Source organism: Brassica oleracea, chromosome C8, assembly GCF_000695525.1.
Source record: "Brassica oleracea var. oleracea cultivar TO1000 chromosome C8, BOL, whole genome shotgun sequence".
In the NCBI taxonomy this organism is placed as follows: Eukaryota; Viridiplantae; Streptophyta; class Magnoliopsida; order Brassicales; family Brassicaceae; genus Brassica; species Brassica oleracea.
Genome location: NC_027755.1, coordinates 35,874,373 through 35,888,333, shown reverse-complemented (window position 1 = coordinate 35,888,333; position 13,961 = coordinate 35,874,373). Strand labels below are relative to the sequence as shown.

The following is a 13,961-nucleotide window of genomic DNA, read 5'->3' as shown; positions in this document are numbered from 1 at the left end:
TAAAGTAGCAGACGCCCTCAGCCGACGCCACACGTTACTTGCTTCGTTTCACACAACGGTCCCTGGTCTTGCTTCTATCGCGGAGCTATACGCAACAGACGCCTACTTTGGACGGATTTGGTGTGAAGTTCAGTCTCATAGTCGGACAGATTATGTCATTACCGATGGATTCTTGTTTCGCGGGGACAAATTATGCATCCCAGAGGGTAGTTGGCGTTTGCGTATCATTCAAGAGGTCCATAATGAAGGACATATGGGACGCGACCGGACTCTTAAGATGGTCCTCGACTCATATTATTGGCCTTCGGTGCGACGTGACGTGGTTCGCTTTGTGGAGCGATGTGTAGTTTGCCAGACATCTAAGGGTCATGCATCGAATGGAGGATTATATATGCCTTTGCCTATTCCTACACAGCCATGGACAGATATTAGTATGGACTTCGTTCTCGGCCTCCCTCGTACTCAACGCGGCTTCGATTCCATATTTGTTGTGGTGGATCGTTTCTCGAAAATGGCTCACTTCGTGCCTTGCAACAAAACAACAGATGCGGTCATGGTAGCTCAACTTTTCTTCCGTGATATATACCGACTTCATGGTCTGCCATTATCTATTGTTTCGGATAGAGATTCGCGGTTCCTCAGTCATTTTTGGCGTTCTCTTTGGAAGCTTCTGCGTACGAGTCTTGATATGAGTTCTGCTTATCACCCCCAGTCGGATGGTCAGACACAAGTAATCAATCGATCTTTAGGTGATATGCTTCATTGTTTGGTCGGCAGTAATATTTGTACATGGGATTTTATTTTGTGTCAGGCTGAATTCGCTTTCAATCATGCTGTAAATCGGAGCACTTCTTACAGTCCCTTTCGTGTGGTTTATGGTATCGTTCCTAGAGGCCCGATTGATCTTGGTTTGGTCCCTGACGCTACACGTGATCATGGTGAGGCTATTGACTTTGTGGCCAATGTTTCTCATATCCATCAGCTGGTCCATGACAATTTGAAGATCACGTCTGCAAAGTATAAAGAAGCTGCAGATCGTCATCGTCGTGACGTTCAATTCAACGTTGGCGATAAGGTTTGGGCTATCTTAACAAAAGAACGCTTTCCACCTCATGAATACAACAAGTTGAAGGCACGTAAGATTGGTCCATTGGAGATTTTGGAGAAGATAAATGCCAACGCATATCGTTTGATGTTACCAGCGAATATAAGGTGTTCTGATGTCTTTAATGTGAAACATTTGGTTCCCTATGTGCCGCAGGATGAGCCCGAAGATTCGAGGGCGAATCTTTTCTTACCCCAGGAGACCTGATGCAGCGTCATCCTACCTCTTCTTGACTTTGGCGTTTACTCTATTTTCCTTTTCTTAAAGTTTACTTATTTGTTTCGAGCTTTATCTCCTTTTCTTGTCATAGAAGATAAGGAAAACTTGTGATACTTATTCTTTAGGGTTTTACTTATTGTTTACTATATATATATCGATGCCTTAGGTGTTGTAAGGGGACGACTTATTTGATTAATAAACAGAGCTTTTATAAACTCTAAACCTTGTTCTCGGATAGAGCTTGACTCTCAACGATCTCAAGAAGGCACGTTTCCTAGGTATTCTCAGAATCAATAGGCTACTTGCGTTATAAGTAACCTTAGGTTACACCAATTTATAAACTATTTTATATGTGTAATGGATTAAACTGAAAAAATTGCATAAAACATCAATATAATTCGTTTCATCGTATGACATTATATATCAATACATATAAATAAATAGCCCACGAAAAATGAAGACTGTAGAGATATGTGTAATTTTACTATTCCTTTATGTATAAAATCAATGAATAATAATTAATGTGTTATGAACTTAGTACAAATATGAAGCGATCCATGATTTTGTTTACCAAACTTTAAAACCAATGACACTTCTCGTAATTAACATAACAGAAAACTTATTTTATTTTAATAAGATAGATATGTCATATTAGTTGTAAATTAGGAGTGAATAAAAAATTAGAATACCTTAAAGTTATATAATTTCCAAATCCAAAAAATTGTTAAACAGCCATCAATATCCGGTTTGAGACCAGATCCACCCCATATAAATAAATTATTATACTAATAATAAATCAAAATAGTAATCAAATATAATTCTGATGACATTTTTATATATCTTATATTATTTTTATTTTTTGAATGACAAAAATATATTGTCAAACCAAGGTGATTACTTGATTAGAGTAGTTTAAGTGGCCTATGTTATATGGGGTTTTTAATTGGGTGACTCAGCCCATCCAAGCCTGACTATCATTTTCGTGTGTCACTTTGTTAAGACTTCCTGCGTCACTTTACCCAGAAAGCTACAGAAAGAAGAAGAAGAAGAACAAGAAGAAGGAATCGACTATCGAGCATGAGGGCGACCAAGTCTCCGATCCACGCCGTGTCGACATGGGTGAGGAGACAGCCTCCAAAGGTGAAAGTTTTCCTTGCAGTTGCGTCGGGCATAACGGCTCTTGTTCTGCTGAAGTTCATCGTTCACGATCACGACAATCTTTTCGTCGCCGCCGAATCTGTTCATTCCATTGGAATCTCTCTTCTTATCTATAAACTCACCAAGGAAAAGACTTGTGCTGGTACTTGCTTTGACTTGTTTCTTCTTTTCTTTTTTTTTTTATTACCAACTCCAGTTCACGGCTTTGAAGTTGAGATTCAAATAACTTTGTCGGTTCTTAGGACACACTTGTTTTACTTTGGCCTGATAATTTTAATCTCTGTGTGAATATAATAAAAAAAAACATAGCTGGAGTTTGTGATTGCTAATTTAGTTGGATCAGCATATCCTCATTACAGATTAGGATGAAGCTTTTATTATGGTTAGGATTAGTAATTATTGAGTTTTGCTTGTTGTGTCTATAAGATTTAAGGATATAGATGATTATCTGAGTTTAGAAAGGATTATAGAAGAGAATAAGAGATTAAGAGACAGATTAGAGACTAATGGAGAATCATAATGAAATGAGTATAGAGAGAGATTGTTTAGAACTGTCTAATCTTATTATGAGATGAGGTTACAATATTTATAGAAGAGGCATTAGGGTTACAAGTTAAGAGAAAGCAGCACTAGTCATAAGCATGTGAAGTCAAGACCAAGAGGAGCGTCCCTTTTGAATGAACGGATGGTAAGGCTCACACGCTTGGCCATTACAGCCTGTCCACGGCCTGGATGGATAAGGCTCGTCCCACCCTTATCCCTAAACGGTCTGATCAGTCTTGAGACCTTCTATGTACTCTAGAGGCTTTACTCACCCATCTCCTTCTTCCTTCATGTTTCCTCAGATGTACGGCCAAGCCCCTGTCCGTACATAGGCCGTACTGTCCGTACTCATTCCATTACTTGCTTAACTCTTCCTCTCCTTCTCATAATGACTTCCTCATCTCAACACTCCCCCTCAAGCTTAGCTTTGTGAAAGCCTAAGCTTGGATGGCTATGAGATCTTCCTCATTAAAAACCTCACCAAGAAAAAACCCATTGGGACAAAACCTTGATGAGGGAAAAAGAGTAAAGACCTCACAGCCAAGAGGATCAGCTCCTTCCCTTCCCAAGATCAATGAGGCCCAACCTGATATGAATGGACTCCATTGTCTTCTGTCTTGCAGCCTTGGTGAACACATCAGCCAACTGATCTTCACTCCTTGTGTAACATGGCAAGATGACTCCTAGAATGATCATTTGCCTCACCTTGTGGCAATCAACTTCAATGTGCTTGGTTCTCTCATGAAACACCGAGTTGGATGCAATGTGAATGGCTGCTTGGTTATCACAATGCATTGTCATTGGCGTGGCTTGATCAATCTCCAAATGCTTCAAGATGCCTTTGATCCACACCAACTCGTTGGTAAGCTTCAGCATAGCTCTATACTCAGCTTCTGCACTTGAGCAAGAGACCACCTTCTGCTTCTTACTCTTCCATGTCACCAAGTTGCCTCCAATGAATGTGCAATAGCCTGTGGTTGATCTCCTGTCTGCTCTATCACCAGCCCAATCTGCATCACAGTATCCAACCACTTCAGTGCTTCCATTGCAACCCATCCATACTCCTTGATCAGGTGAGCCATTGAGATACATCAAGATCCTCTCCACCATGCGCCAATGATGCTCCTTAGGAACTTGCATGTGTTGACTCACCTGATTCACAGCAAAACAAATGTCAGGTCTAGTTATGGTAAGATAAATCAATTTGCCAACTAGTTTTCTATAGAGTTTAGGATCCTGATAAGGTTTGCTGTCTTCAATCTCCCCCTCTCGTGGGACTTTGTAGCCATCCTCCATAGGCATCCTTGCAGTCTTGCCTCCATAAGCACCTGCACCTTTCAAAAGATCAAGTGTATACTTCCTTTGGGACATGAATAAACCTTCCTTGGATCTACATATCTCAATTCCAAGAAAGTATTTCATTTCACCCAAATCTTTAATCTCAAACATGGATTTAATGAACTCCTTGGTTGCTATGATACCTTCCTTATCACTTCCTGTGATAATGATATCATCAACATACACAAGAAGTGCAATCATACCTGAGGGAGTTGTGAGTGTGAAGAGAGTGTGGTCTAGTTCAGACTTCTTGAAGCCACGGCCATTCAGAGTAGTGCTCAGCTTGTTGTACCAAGCCCTTGGTGATTGCTTCAGCCCATAGATAGCTTTCTTCAATCTCAACACATTCACTCTCTTCACTAAGTGTTCAAGGCCTGGAGGTGGATGCATATACACTTCATCCTCAAGTTCACCTTGTAAGAATGCATTCTTCACATCCATTTGCCATAACCCCCATCCAAGATTCACAGCCAAGCTTAATACAATCCTTATGGTATGTAGTTTAGCTACTGGTGCAAAGGTCTCTATGTAATCTTCTCCATAAGTTTGAGTGAAACCTCTTGCTACTAGCCTTGACTTCTTCCTCTCAACCTTTCCATCAGCCTTATACTTGATTGTGAATATCCATTTACTACTCACAGCCTTCTTCCCTTTTGGTAACTCACTCTCATACCATGTATCATTCTTGATCATGGCTCCTGCCTCAGCTCCAACTGATTCCTTCCATTCTTTATCCATGATTGCTTCTTCATAGCTTCTTGGAATATAGTTCTCATCCAAGTTAACCATGAACGCACAATGTTCTTCAGGGTATTGAGCAAAGGAACACACAACTCGAGAAGGATCCTCCACAGCTTGGGCATTGTAGTACACTCGCGTGTTTACCCAAGAGGAAGGATCCTTTCTAATCCTTGTGCTTCTCCTCAATACAGGTTGTTCTTGCACTTGAACCTGCTCATCTTGTATATGCGGTTCTTGTGCTTCACTGTGATGTTCTTCATCTCCTTGGTCTTGCTCACCTTGATGATGAGAACCTGAGTTGAACTCTTCTCCTTCTTCACTCAAGCCGACTCCTTCTTGGCCATTTTCTTGAGTTTCAGGTTCACTTCCCCCCTCATGATCAAGGTGAGGTGTTTGAGCAGCTCTTCTTGGTTCATTTGAGCTCTCTTCTGGTTGTCTACTTCTTGTGGACTGATCCTGATTCATCTTGATACCAAGACCTTCCAAAATCACTCTTAAGACTCCAGCCTTATCTGATGTAAGATCCCTCAAGTCTTCTTGATTCTTCTCTTCATAGTATCCTCTTTCTTCAATGAACTTCACATCTCTAGATACAAGTACCCTTCTAGCTTCTGGATCATAACACTTATATCCTTTTTGAGTTGTTGAGTAGCCAATGAACATTGCCTTTCTGCTTCTTGCTTCTAGCTTGTTCCTCAACTCTCCTGGTACCAACACATAACACAAGCATCCAAACACTCTCATATATGTCAAAGATGGCTTGCGCTGGTTCAGTACCTCAAACGGTGCTTGATCCTTCAATACCCTAGTAGGTATTCGGTTGATTAGATAGCAAGCAGTGGATACAGCATCACTCCAGAATCTTTTAGGTACATTAGCTTGGAACATTAATGACCGAGCCACCTCCATCAAGTGCCTGTTCTTCCTCTCAGCTACACCATTCTGTTGTGGTGTGTAGGGGCAGCTTGTTTGATGAAGTATTCCATGATGATCTAGATGGCTTTTGAACACATAGCTTGTGTATTCTCCTCCATTATCTGATCTCAAAATTTTAATCTTAGCATGATAATGGTTAGTCACATAAGCTTGAAAGTTCTTGAATGCATCTATCACCCTATCTTTTGATGGAATTAGTGTTAACCAGGTGTATTTAGATTTTTCATCAATGAATGTGACAAAGTACGTATTATTATCTCTAGAGAAACTAGGTGCAGTCCACACATCAGTATGAATCAAATCAAAGCAATTTTCATAAGCAGTAGATGTTCTTGGAAATACATTCTTACAATGCTTGCCTAAAATACAAGCTTCACACTTATCATTTTCAAAAACCACACCTGGTAACATCAAGTTTAAAGCCCTCTCATGGGGATGACCTAGTCTAGCATGCCACAATGCATTTTTATTCAAACTAGAAGCAGAAGTAAATGAGCAGTTATGATTGGAAACAGGATCAAGCTTCTCAAGCATATATAACTCTCCCTTTGTAACTCCTTTTCCAATCAATTGGCTGCTTTCAATATCCTGAAACTTCACATCATTAGGACTGAATATAACATTGCAATTCAAATCAGTAGTGCATTTCTTAACTGAAAGTAGATTTGATGTGAACTCAGGAATGTAAAATGCTCTAGTAGTCTTATCAAATAGCTTTAAGTTTCCTATTCCCTTAATAGGTATCTTATCTCCATTTGCAATCATCACACATCCATTAGTAGGTTCTATGTCTTTAATCAGGTTGGTGTCACTAATCATATGATGAGATGCACCTGAATCTATAATCAATGGTTTGGATGCATTGCTAGCATGATGGCAGATACAATTTGATCTATATGCATTCATCCTAGCATTTCTATCAATGCACTGCTCAATTCCAGCCTTACTATCATTCCTAGCAATCTCAGCCTTACTGTGAGTCATTTCTATAGTCCTAGCAATCATAGAAGCACCAAATGAATACCCATGAATGTTACCATTATCCTTGAGCATTTTGATGAGTGCATCCATCTCGGACCTCCTGATGAAGTCTTGATCATTGCCTCGGGGGTTGATGGCTCCAGTATAAGTCACCAAAGCTTTTCCATTCCCTTCACGGTTCTCCACTTCAGTTCCTCGGTTGGATGGCCCTGCTCCACTTGATCCTTCAGTCATGTGAGCTCTTGCCTCTTTCTCCTTTATGAACTTAGCCGGCTTCAAGTGGGGATGGAGTATCCAGCACTGAATCTTCTTGTGCCCATACCTCTTGCAATGATCACAATTCCCATTGAACTTCTCATACTTGTTGTAGCCAGCTTTGTTGGCTTGAGGAGGTTCTTCACGGTCAGATTGCACAGCATTTGCAAGAGATAAGTCTCCCTTGCCTCCAAACAAGCCCATTGAGCCCTGCTCCCTTTGTATCTGAGCACACACCTCCTCAAGGTCAGGTAACTTCTCGGACCTTAGCATGTGCTGAATGAGACCATTGTAGCTTGCATTCAATGTGAGCGTCTCCTCCTTTTTGCAGGATTGTCATTGAAATCACAGGAGCTAACAGCTGCATTTCTAGCTGTGAGGCTTTACTGCAGCTTGGTTATGGAATACGACATACATACCATTCTTGACTTGGCTACTTTGGCGGCAACACTATGGGTTAATTTTATGATCCGTTATAAGTTAAAGGCTAGTTACATGGAGGACAAAGACACACTTCCTCTCTATTATGTCGTAAGTGTGTCTATATGGTATTTTTTTTTGAGCATCGTTAACAATGTTTTATCTTCCTTCTTCGGTTTCTTGCTCGCTACTCATGTTGATTATATATATATATAGCCTCTAAAAATTGTCTTAGATTAAAAATATTTTTTTTTACAGCTTGTGCCCTGTGCTGTGTTAGCTGTGTTGATCCATCCATCAACTTCACATAATATATTGAATAGAATATCCTGGGCATTCTGTGTCTACCTGGAAGCTGTTTCAGTACTGCCACAGCTGAGAGTGATGCAGAACACCAAGGTATGTCAATTTGTATGAAGATCTACTTGAGAAGTAAAAACACAATTGTAAGTAGTCCTGCATATGTTTTGGATCATTCAGATTGTGGAACCCTTCACGGCTCACTATGTTTTTGCACTAGGAGTTGCGAGATTCCTTAGCTGTGCGCACTGGGTCTTACAGGTAAGTTCTGAACTTTGAAAGATAGAGAGAGAGAGTAAAGATTTACTTGTGTTTTTTTTCTTCTGTCGCATAACAGTTAGTGGACACCCGGGGACACCTGCTAGTAGCACTGGGATACGGACTATGGCCATCGATGTTCTTAATCTCAGAAGTCGTGCAAACATTCATCTTGGCAGACTTCTGTTACTACTACGTTAAAAGGTAGTCTCCTCCGTTTTGCATCATCTGCAAAGCCTATTTGAGTCATTTTGTTTTGATATTTCTTGTGCAGTGTTTTCGGAGGCCAGCTTGTTCTCCGGCTCCCCTCTGGAGTTGTGTAAATAAAAAAAAACAATAAGATACCTTTGATGACGCGTTGTTACTCAGAACGCATGGAATCTCTCAGCTGAGCAGGCTAAGTTTGCTCCATCAGAAAATTTGGGGTTCATCATGGACAGTCCCTCTTGGATATTATTGACATGAGTTTTTCACAAGACTTGTGCTTAGTGTTGCACATACTTTTTATATAATATATACATATTTTGTCAACTAATAATATAACATATATATCTGATAAGTTACCGCAGAATGATCTATTCTACATCATTAAGTTTGGACAAATTTACATTTTGATCATACACATATTTTAAAAGTTCAATTACACAAGCACTTTCAACTTCTTGCACACTTTGGTATGATTAAAAAAACTCAATATATCCTCAACTAAACTTAAAACCAATTAGAGGTCGACCAATCAATCTCTACCATTACTTCTCTTTTTCTTCCCTCAAAACTTACATAAACTTTCCCTCAAAATCTAATTTGAAAGTTGGAAAAAAATTTCTCTAAACGTCACAGGTAAATCTCTGACGAAGCTTATCCTCCAGAGAAGAACAATCTTCCCCTATACTCTTGATTCAGTGTTTTGATATCTCTGCCGTGAAATCTACAACAAGCAAACATTACTTATCAGTCGACGGTGGCACCAATCTCTGATGTTCTCTATTTCCATCATGACAAATATTGAAACACTATTCAATCATCTATCACACTCCTAGGTTTATCGGATGTTAGTGCTGGAAAAATAGGAAGAGCCACATTGAAGCGGAGGAGGTGTATGAGATTGAAGAACTGGTGGAGAAAGAGGTGTGTTAACATGTGAAGATGGTGGAGGAAGTGGCATATTTCCTCTTGCTTCAGCGGAATTTGGCGGAGATTGTAGCATTATAGAAGATGAGAGATTCTGAAGAGGAGGTGGTGATTGAGTTTAGACTTGATCTTGTTACTATTGGATAAAGAGGAAGCCATGGAAGCTAAAATCATAGCAAGAACCAAAACACAGAAAGACTGGAAATCTTAAAACGAGAATGAAAACTCTCATTATTAACTAGATTAGCGAAGAATGAATCACAATCAAACCTCATCCATGAAACACCTTCCAGGCAACACCCATAAAGCGAGTGGGGATACTTGCCATCATCCGGAAGTGCTATTAGGTGATTTGGTTTGGGTAGTACTGACAAAGATATCCTTCCTGCACATAATATAACAAGCTACAGTTGCGAAAGATTGGACCCGTTAAGGTATTGGAACGCATAAATGACAACGTCTATCGCCTCGAGCTGCCTGATCATATTAAGGCGGCCAACGTGTTCAGTGTGAAGTTTCTTTCCAAGTTTTATGGTGATAACGACGATCAAGATTCAGAGGCGAATCTTCTTCTAGGGGCCTGATCCAACACATCCTCTACGTCCGCCTTTGCTTTCAAGTTTTGTCACTAGGCAAGGCGGAAGACTACTTGTTTTAATTATTAGTTGGGCTTTTATTTATGGTATAGGGATTGGATTTTTCCTTTTTTTCAGTAGCAACATAGGGAATGAACTGGTGCAATATAGGTTCTACAATTAACCAGTTACAGAGTCTGGCAGTGTGGGTACGGTTTAATCTAAATCATAACAATCTTTATGACAGTGTTAAAATCCCATTCAACATAATATTAAGATAGTAGAATCGCATATCTTTTGTACAGGGCTGGTCCTAACCTAAAGCAGGTAGAGCATTTTATAAAAAAAAAAGAATAGAAACTTCAGCTTCTGAATAATGTTTTATTTGTATCTGACCATCCAGTAAGTATGATTTTTTAAACTTCATATTAAGGGAAATCACTTGAAACAAAGTGAGATTTATCAAAATTAAAATTAAAATCATTTAAACACATAATTAAAATTATCAAAATTTTGATCCGAGTGCTTTACAAAACAACGATATGGAGAAAGGAATATTTAGTTTACACTGGTTGATGTCGTTGTTACCTTTAATGAATATTTAGTTTCGATGATTTATAATTAATGAATAATATTCTACTAAAATTATGTTAACATCAATATTATTATATAATATTGATAGATAAAATTTACCATCTTCGGATATACATATACTGCATCATTATCTGAATGATTAAAAATATATTTTTTACTATTATACATAAATTATTAATAATATAATATGTAAATTAAGTTACATATGCTATTATTGTATAGTATGTAATTTATCTTCATGTTAAGCATGCTAATATATTTATGTTACATTATAAATACATGCCCATTTTGTTGATTTTTTGAAGACTAATACATTTATTAATAAATATTAGTAACACCTTTATGTCTGTACTAACTATTACCGGCAAAATACCTAGTAAAAATTAAATACCAAAGTGAAGTTTTTTTCGAATTCCTTAATTGAATTCGCATTGATTACTTTTCGGTGTCCAATCAAGCATCACATGTAAGTGCCAAGCACTCTTAAGTGTCATTTTGAAGGCTCATGGATTATGGCACGGGTCCGGTTTTTGATATATAGTGATCACGGACGATAAGATCCTGCCTTTAGGATTAAAAGGTTGAGAATAGCCTGTTCGGTACAGTGACACTGCGATCACTTGCGGCGATCAAAAATCAGCCATCAAATTAGGCAAAAACAAAAGTGGCGTAATAATCAAGTGACGCTGCGATCAACTTTTACAAGGATTGCCAGTGACTATTCTGCTGCTGTGTAAAATAGCATCACTTAAAATGGTGATGCGGCTGTTTCTGAGCGGCAAAAGTACCGCTGCAGGTGGTAGTCTCCTCATACTTGAGGAAGAAGTTAGTTATATTTTTGAACGCCAATCACTGATGCTGCGTCTCTGAAACGAAGAGGGCTAATTATGTTTATCGTATGTACGGGTTACGAAATGTAAGATATTTGCTTCTTGGACTAGTAATCGTCTTGGCTCAGATTGTGCAGATTTGATTGCAATGGTTTCTAATTCGATGGAAGGTTACCTTTTCCATGTAAATTCATTGGTATCCTTTTACTTCTCCATAGATGATATTTTCCAAGAAATTTAACAATCTAATTCTAGTGTGTTTGATGTAAACAAAAAAAAGAAAGGAATTTAGTATGTCTAAATAATGTGAACCGTATAATTCTCTCGAGGTGCCACTCTGTTTTTTTTAATGTTTAGTTCATGCTGTCATTTTCAGTTTAGCTATTTATCATCATCATCCAATTACATGCTCATATTAGCTGATTGTAACTTGCAATAGCAACTTACTATCTGCAGTTTCTTGTCTACAGACTCCACACAGGGTCCAAGTTCTTTGCTAATTTTCGGTAACCCATGTGATGAAAAGACATTACATTCATTTAGTAATTTCCTCAACCCACACAAAAAGAAAGAAATAAGAGTTTCCTTTTTTTTGTCGACCAGAAAGAAGAGTTCTAAAAGTTGAGTTTCAGGATCTATACAAACTCGAAGGAATAGTTCAATTTGTAGCTTAGCAGTTTTTATGAACATATATGCTATGTCTTTTTCCCGAGCTTTGGAAAAGAAAGAAAACTGTCGATTATCTTTCACGTGTTGAAGAAAATAAATTTGGGGAGTCCTTACTCCCTATTATAAATAGACATGAATTTTGGAGGATAAGATGTCTGGATCAAAGATATAAATGTCCATTGAATAGACATGGTATGCCCCTTTCTCATCTTTAAAATGGAAAAGAGTCGTACGAAAACAGGACAGGTCTTAGAGTTTAGATTTATCTTTTTCACGTAATTGGAGAAAAATAAGATTTTTTTTTAGACATGAGAAAAATATGATTAATTATGTATTTTCCATAAAAGAAGCAGACATGAGTTTTGGGAGATGAGATGTGGTGGGGCAATACAAAAAAAGTCTGAGAGCAACTAAGTTTTTTGTTTGTGTCAGAAAAAGTTTCAAAGTTTGTGTCAGAAAAAGGAAATATTGTAGAGACAGGACACCTCGATGAAAGATGCAAGACAAGAGTAACATGGAGTTCATGTGGTTATAGTAGAGACTTGTCTTAGTGTTTTCTCAAGGCAATTGTCCTAACGAGTAACGACTCTTATTTTTTTTCATTTTCAATTCAACATATATGTCACAAATCTCCTTCACAGAACATGCATTCAAGCTTTTGTCCTAATGACAAGGACGAGTTCTACATAAAAGTCTCTCTCTCTCTCTCCCTCTATTGATTCGAAAGATCTAAATGAGGAAACAATCTTAATTACATGATTCAAGAGGAAAGGAAAGATGATAAATTATGAACAAAGCTACAAAGTTAACTGTTTTTCTAGCACTAAAAAACTAATGAGCTGTTGGTCCAGTGGTGAAAAAATGTCTAATAGGCACTATGCTACTCGAATTCAATTCTCGTTGGTAGAAACTATTTACATTGTTTAAGTTTCCGGTAAAAAAGTGAAACTACAATTTTCTACCAAAAATACCAATGTGTGGTTTTAAGGTTTTGGATGAAGACAAAGCCTTGGAGGCTTGGACTATTGTGTTTTAGCTCTACAGAACATGCATTGTCATGGTAAAAAATCATGAACTGAATTGAGGTGAGAAGTTTGAAGGCTGAAAGTAACATGCTAATTCGTGTTTGTTTGCTTTCTACTACCATAACTACAGTTCAAAGGTTCCGGTTACATATTCTAAAATGAGTACGACGACTAACATGGTTAGTAACATAAAGCTATATATGAGGTCTAGGCCTGGGCATTTTACCCGGATCCTAAGACCTGAACCGGAACCGATCCGAAAATACCGGTTCGGGTCCGGGTCCGGATCCATGCTAAGTACCTATTGGGTCTTTTTTTTTTGGACCCGCAGGTCTCGGTTCGGGTCCGGGTCCTACCCGAGACTCGTTCGGGTACCCGAAGTGATACGCCCAAAATAAGGATCACTCTTTCGGTAAGGTTGATATGAACTCAGATCCGAGAGGATTGAGAACTGATGGATCGAGGGGTGACACTAAGGGTTGCGGAATAGCCCAAAGATACTACCAGACTTCGATCGTTGCCGGATGTGACGCACCGGTCCAACAAAAGAAGGATCGAAACTTGGAGATAACCTCACCAAGAAACTAAGAAGTGTTCTAAACAAAGAACAATGAGAGAAACTCATAAAAAGGGAAAAACAATCTGTTTTATTTCGTGGCTCTAAGGCCTTATTTATAGGATTACAAGTTGTAGAGATCCAAAGAAAAATGTGCTAAAAACAAGACATTGGAAATAGAAACAAAGACTTGACTAAATAAAGTCTTTGACTGAAACTTGGACTACCTCTTCATATAGCCACGACCAGGACTTTGAAAGGTGAAGAATATACTCCTGATATGGGCCAAGACATGTCCCTTTGAGGCCTGGTCGAAATCCATCTTTT

At 38.6% G+C, this 13,961-nt stretch overlaps 1 protein-coding gene across 1 annotated transcript; it reads left to right on the top strand.

The window, feature by feature from the left end:
• The first annotated feature begins 2,255 nt into the window (after window positions 1-2,255).
• Window positions 2,256-8,588, top strand: LOC106308098 (putative ER lumen protein-retaining receptor C28H8.4). The gene is made up of 6 exons (XM_013745223.1): window positions 2,256-2,624; window positions 7,608-7,807; window positions 7,955-8,095; window positions 8,177-8,257; window positions 8,334-8,458; window positions 8,529-8,588. Exons 1-6 carry the CDS (start codon window positions 2,402-2,404, stop codon window positions 8,575-8,577), a joined length of 819 nt encoding a protein of 272 aa, XP_013600677.1. The 5' UTR covers window positions 2,256-2,401; the 3' UTR covers window positions 8,578-8,588.
• Window positions 8,589-13,961: the final 5,373 nt, after the last annotated feature.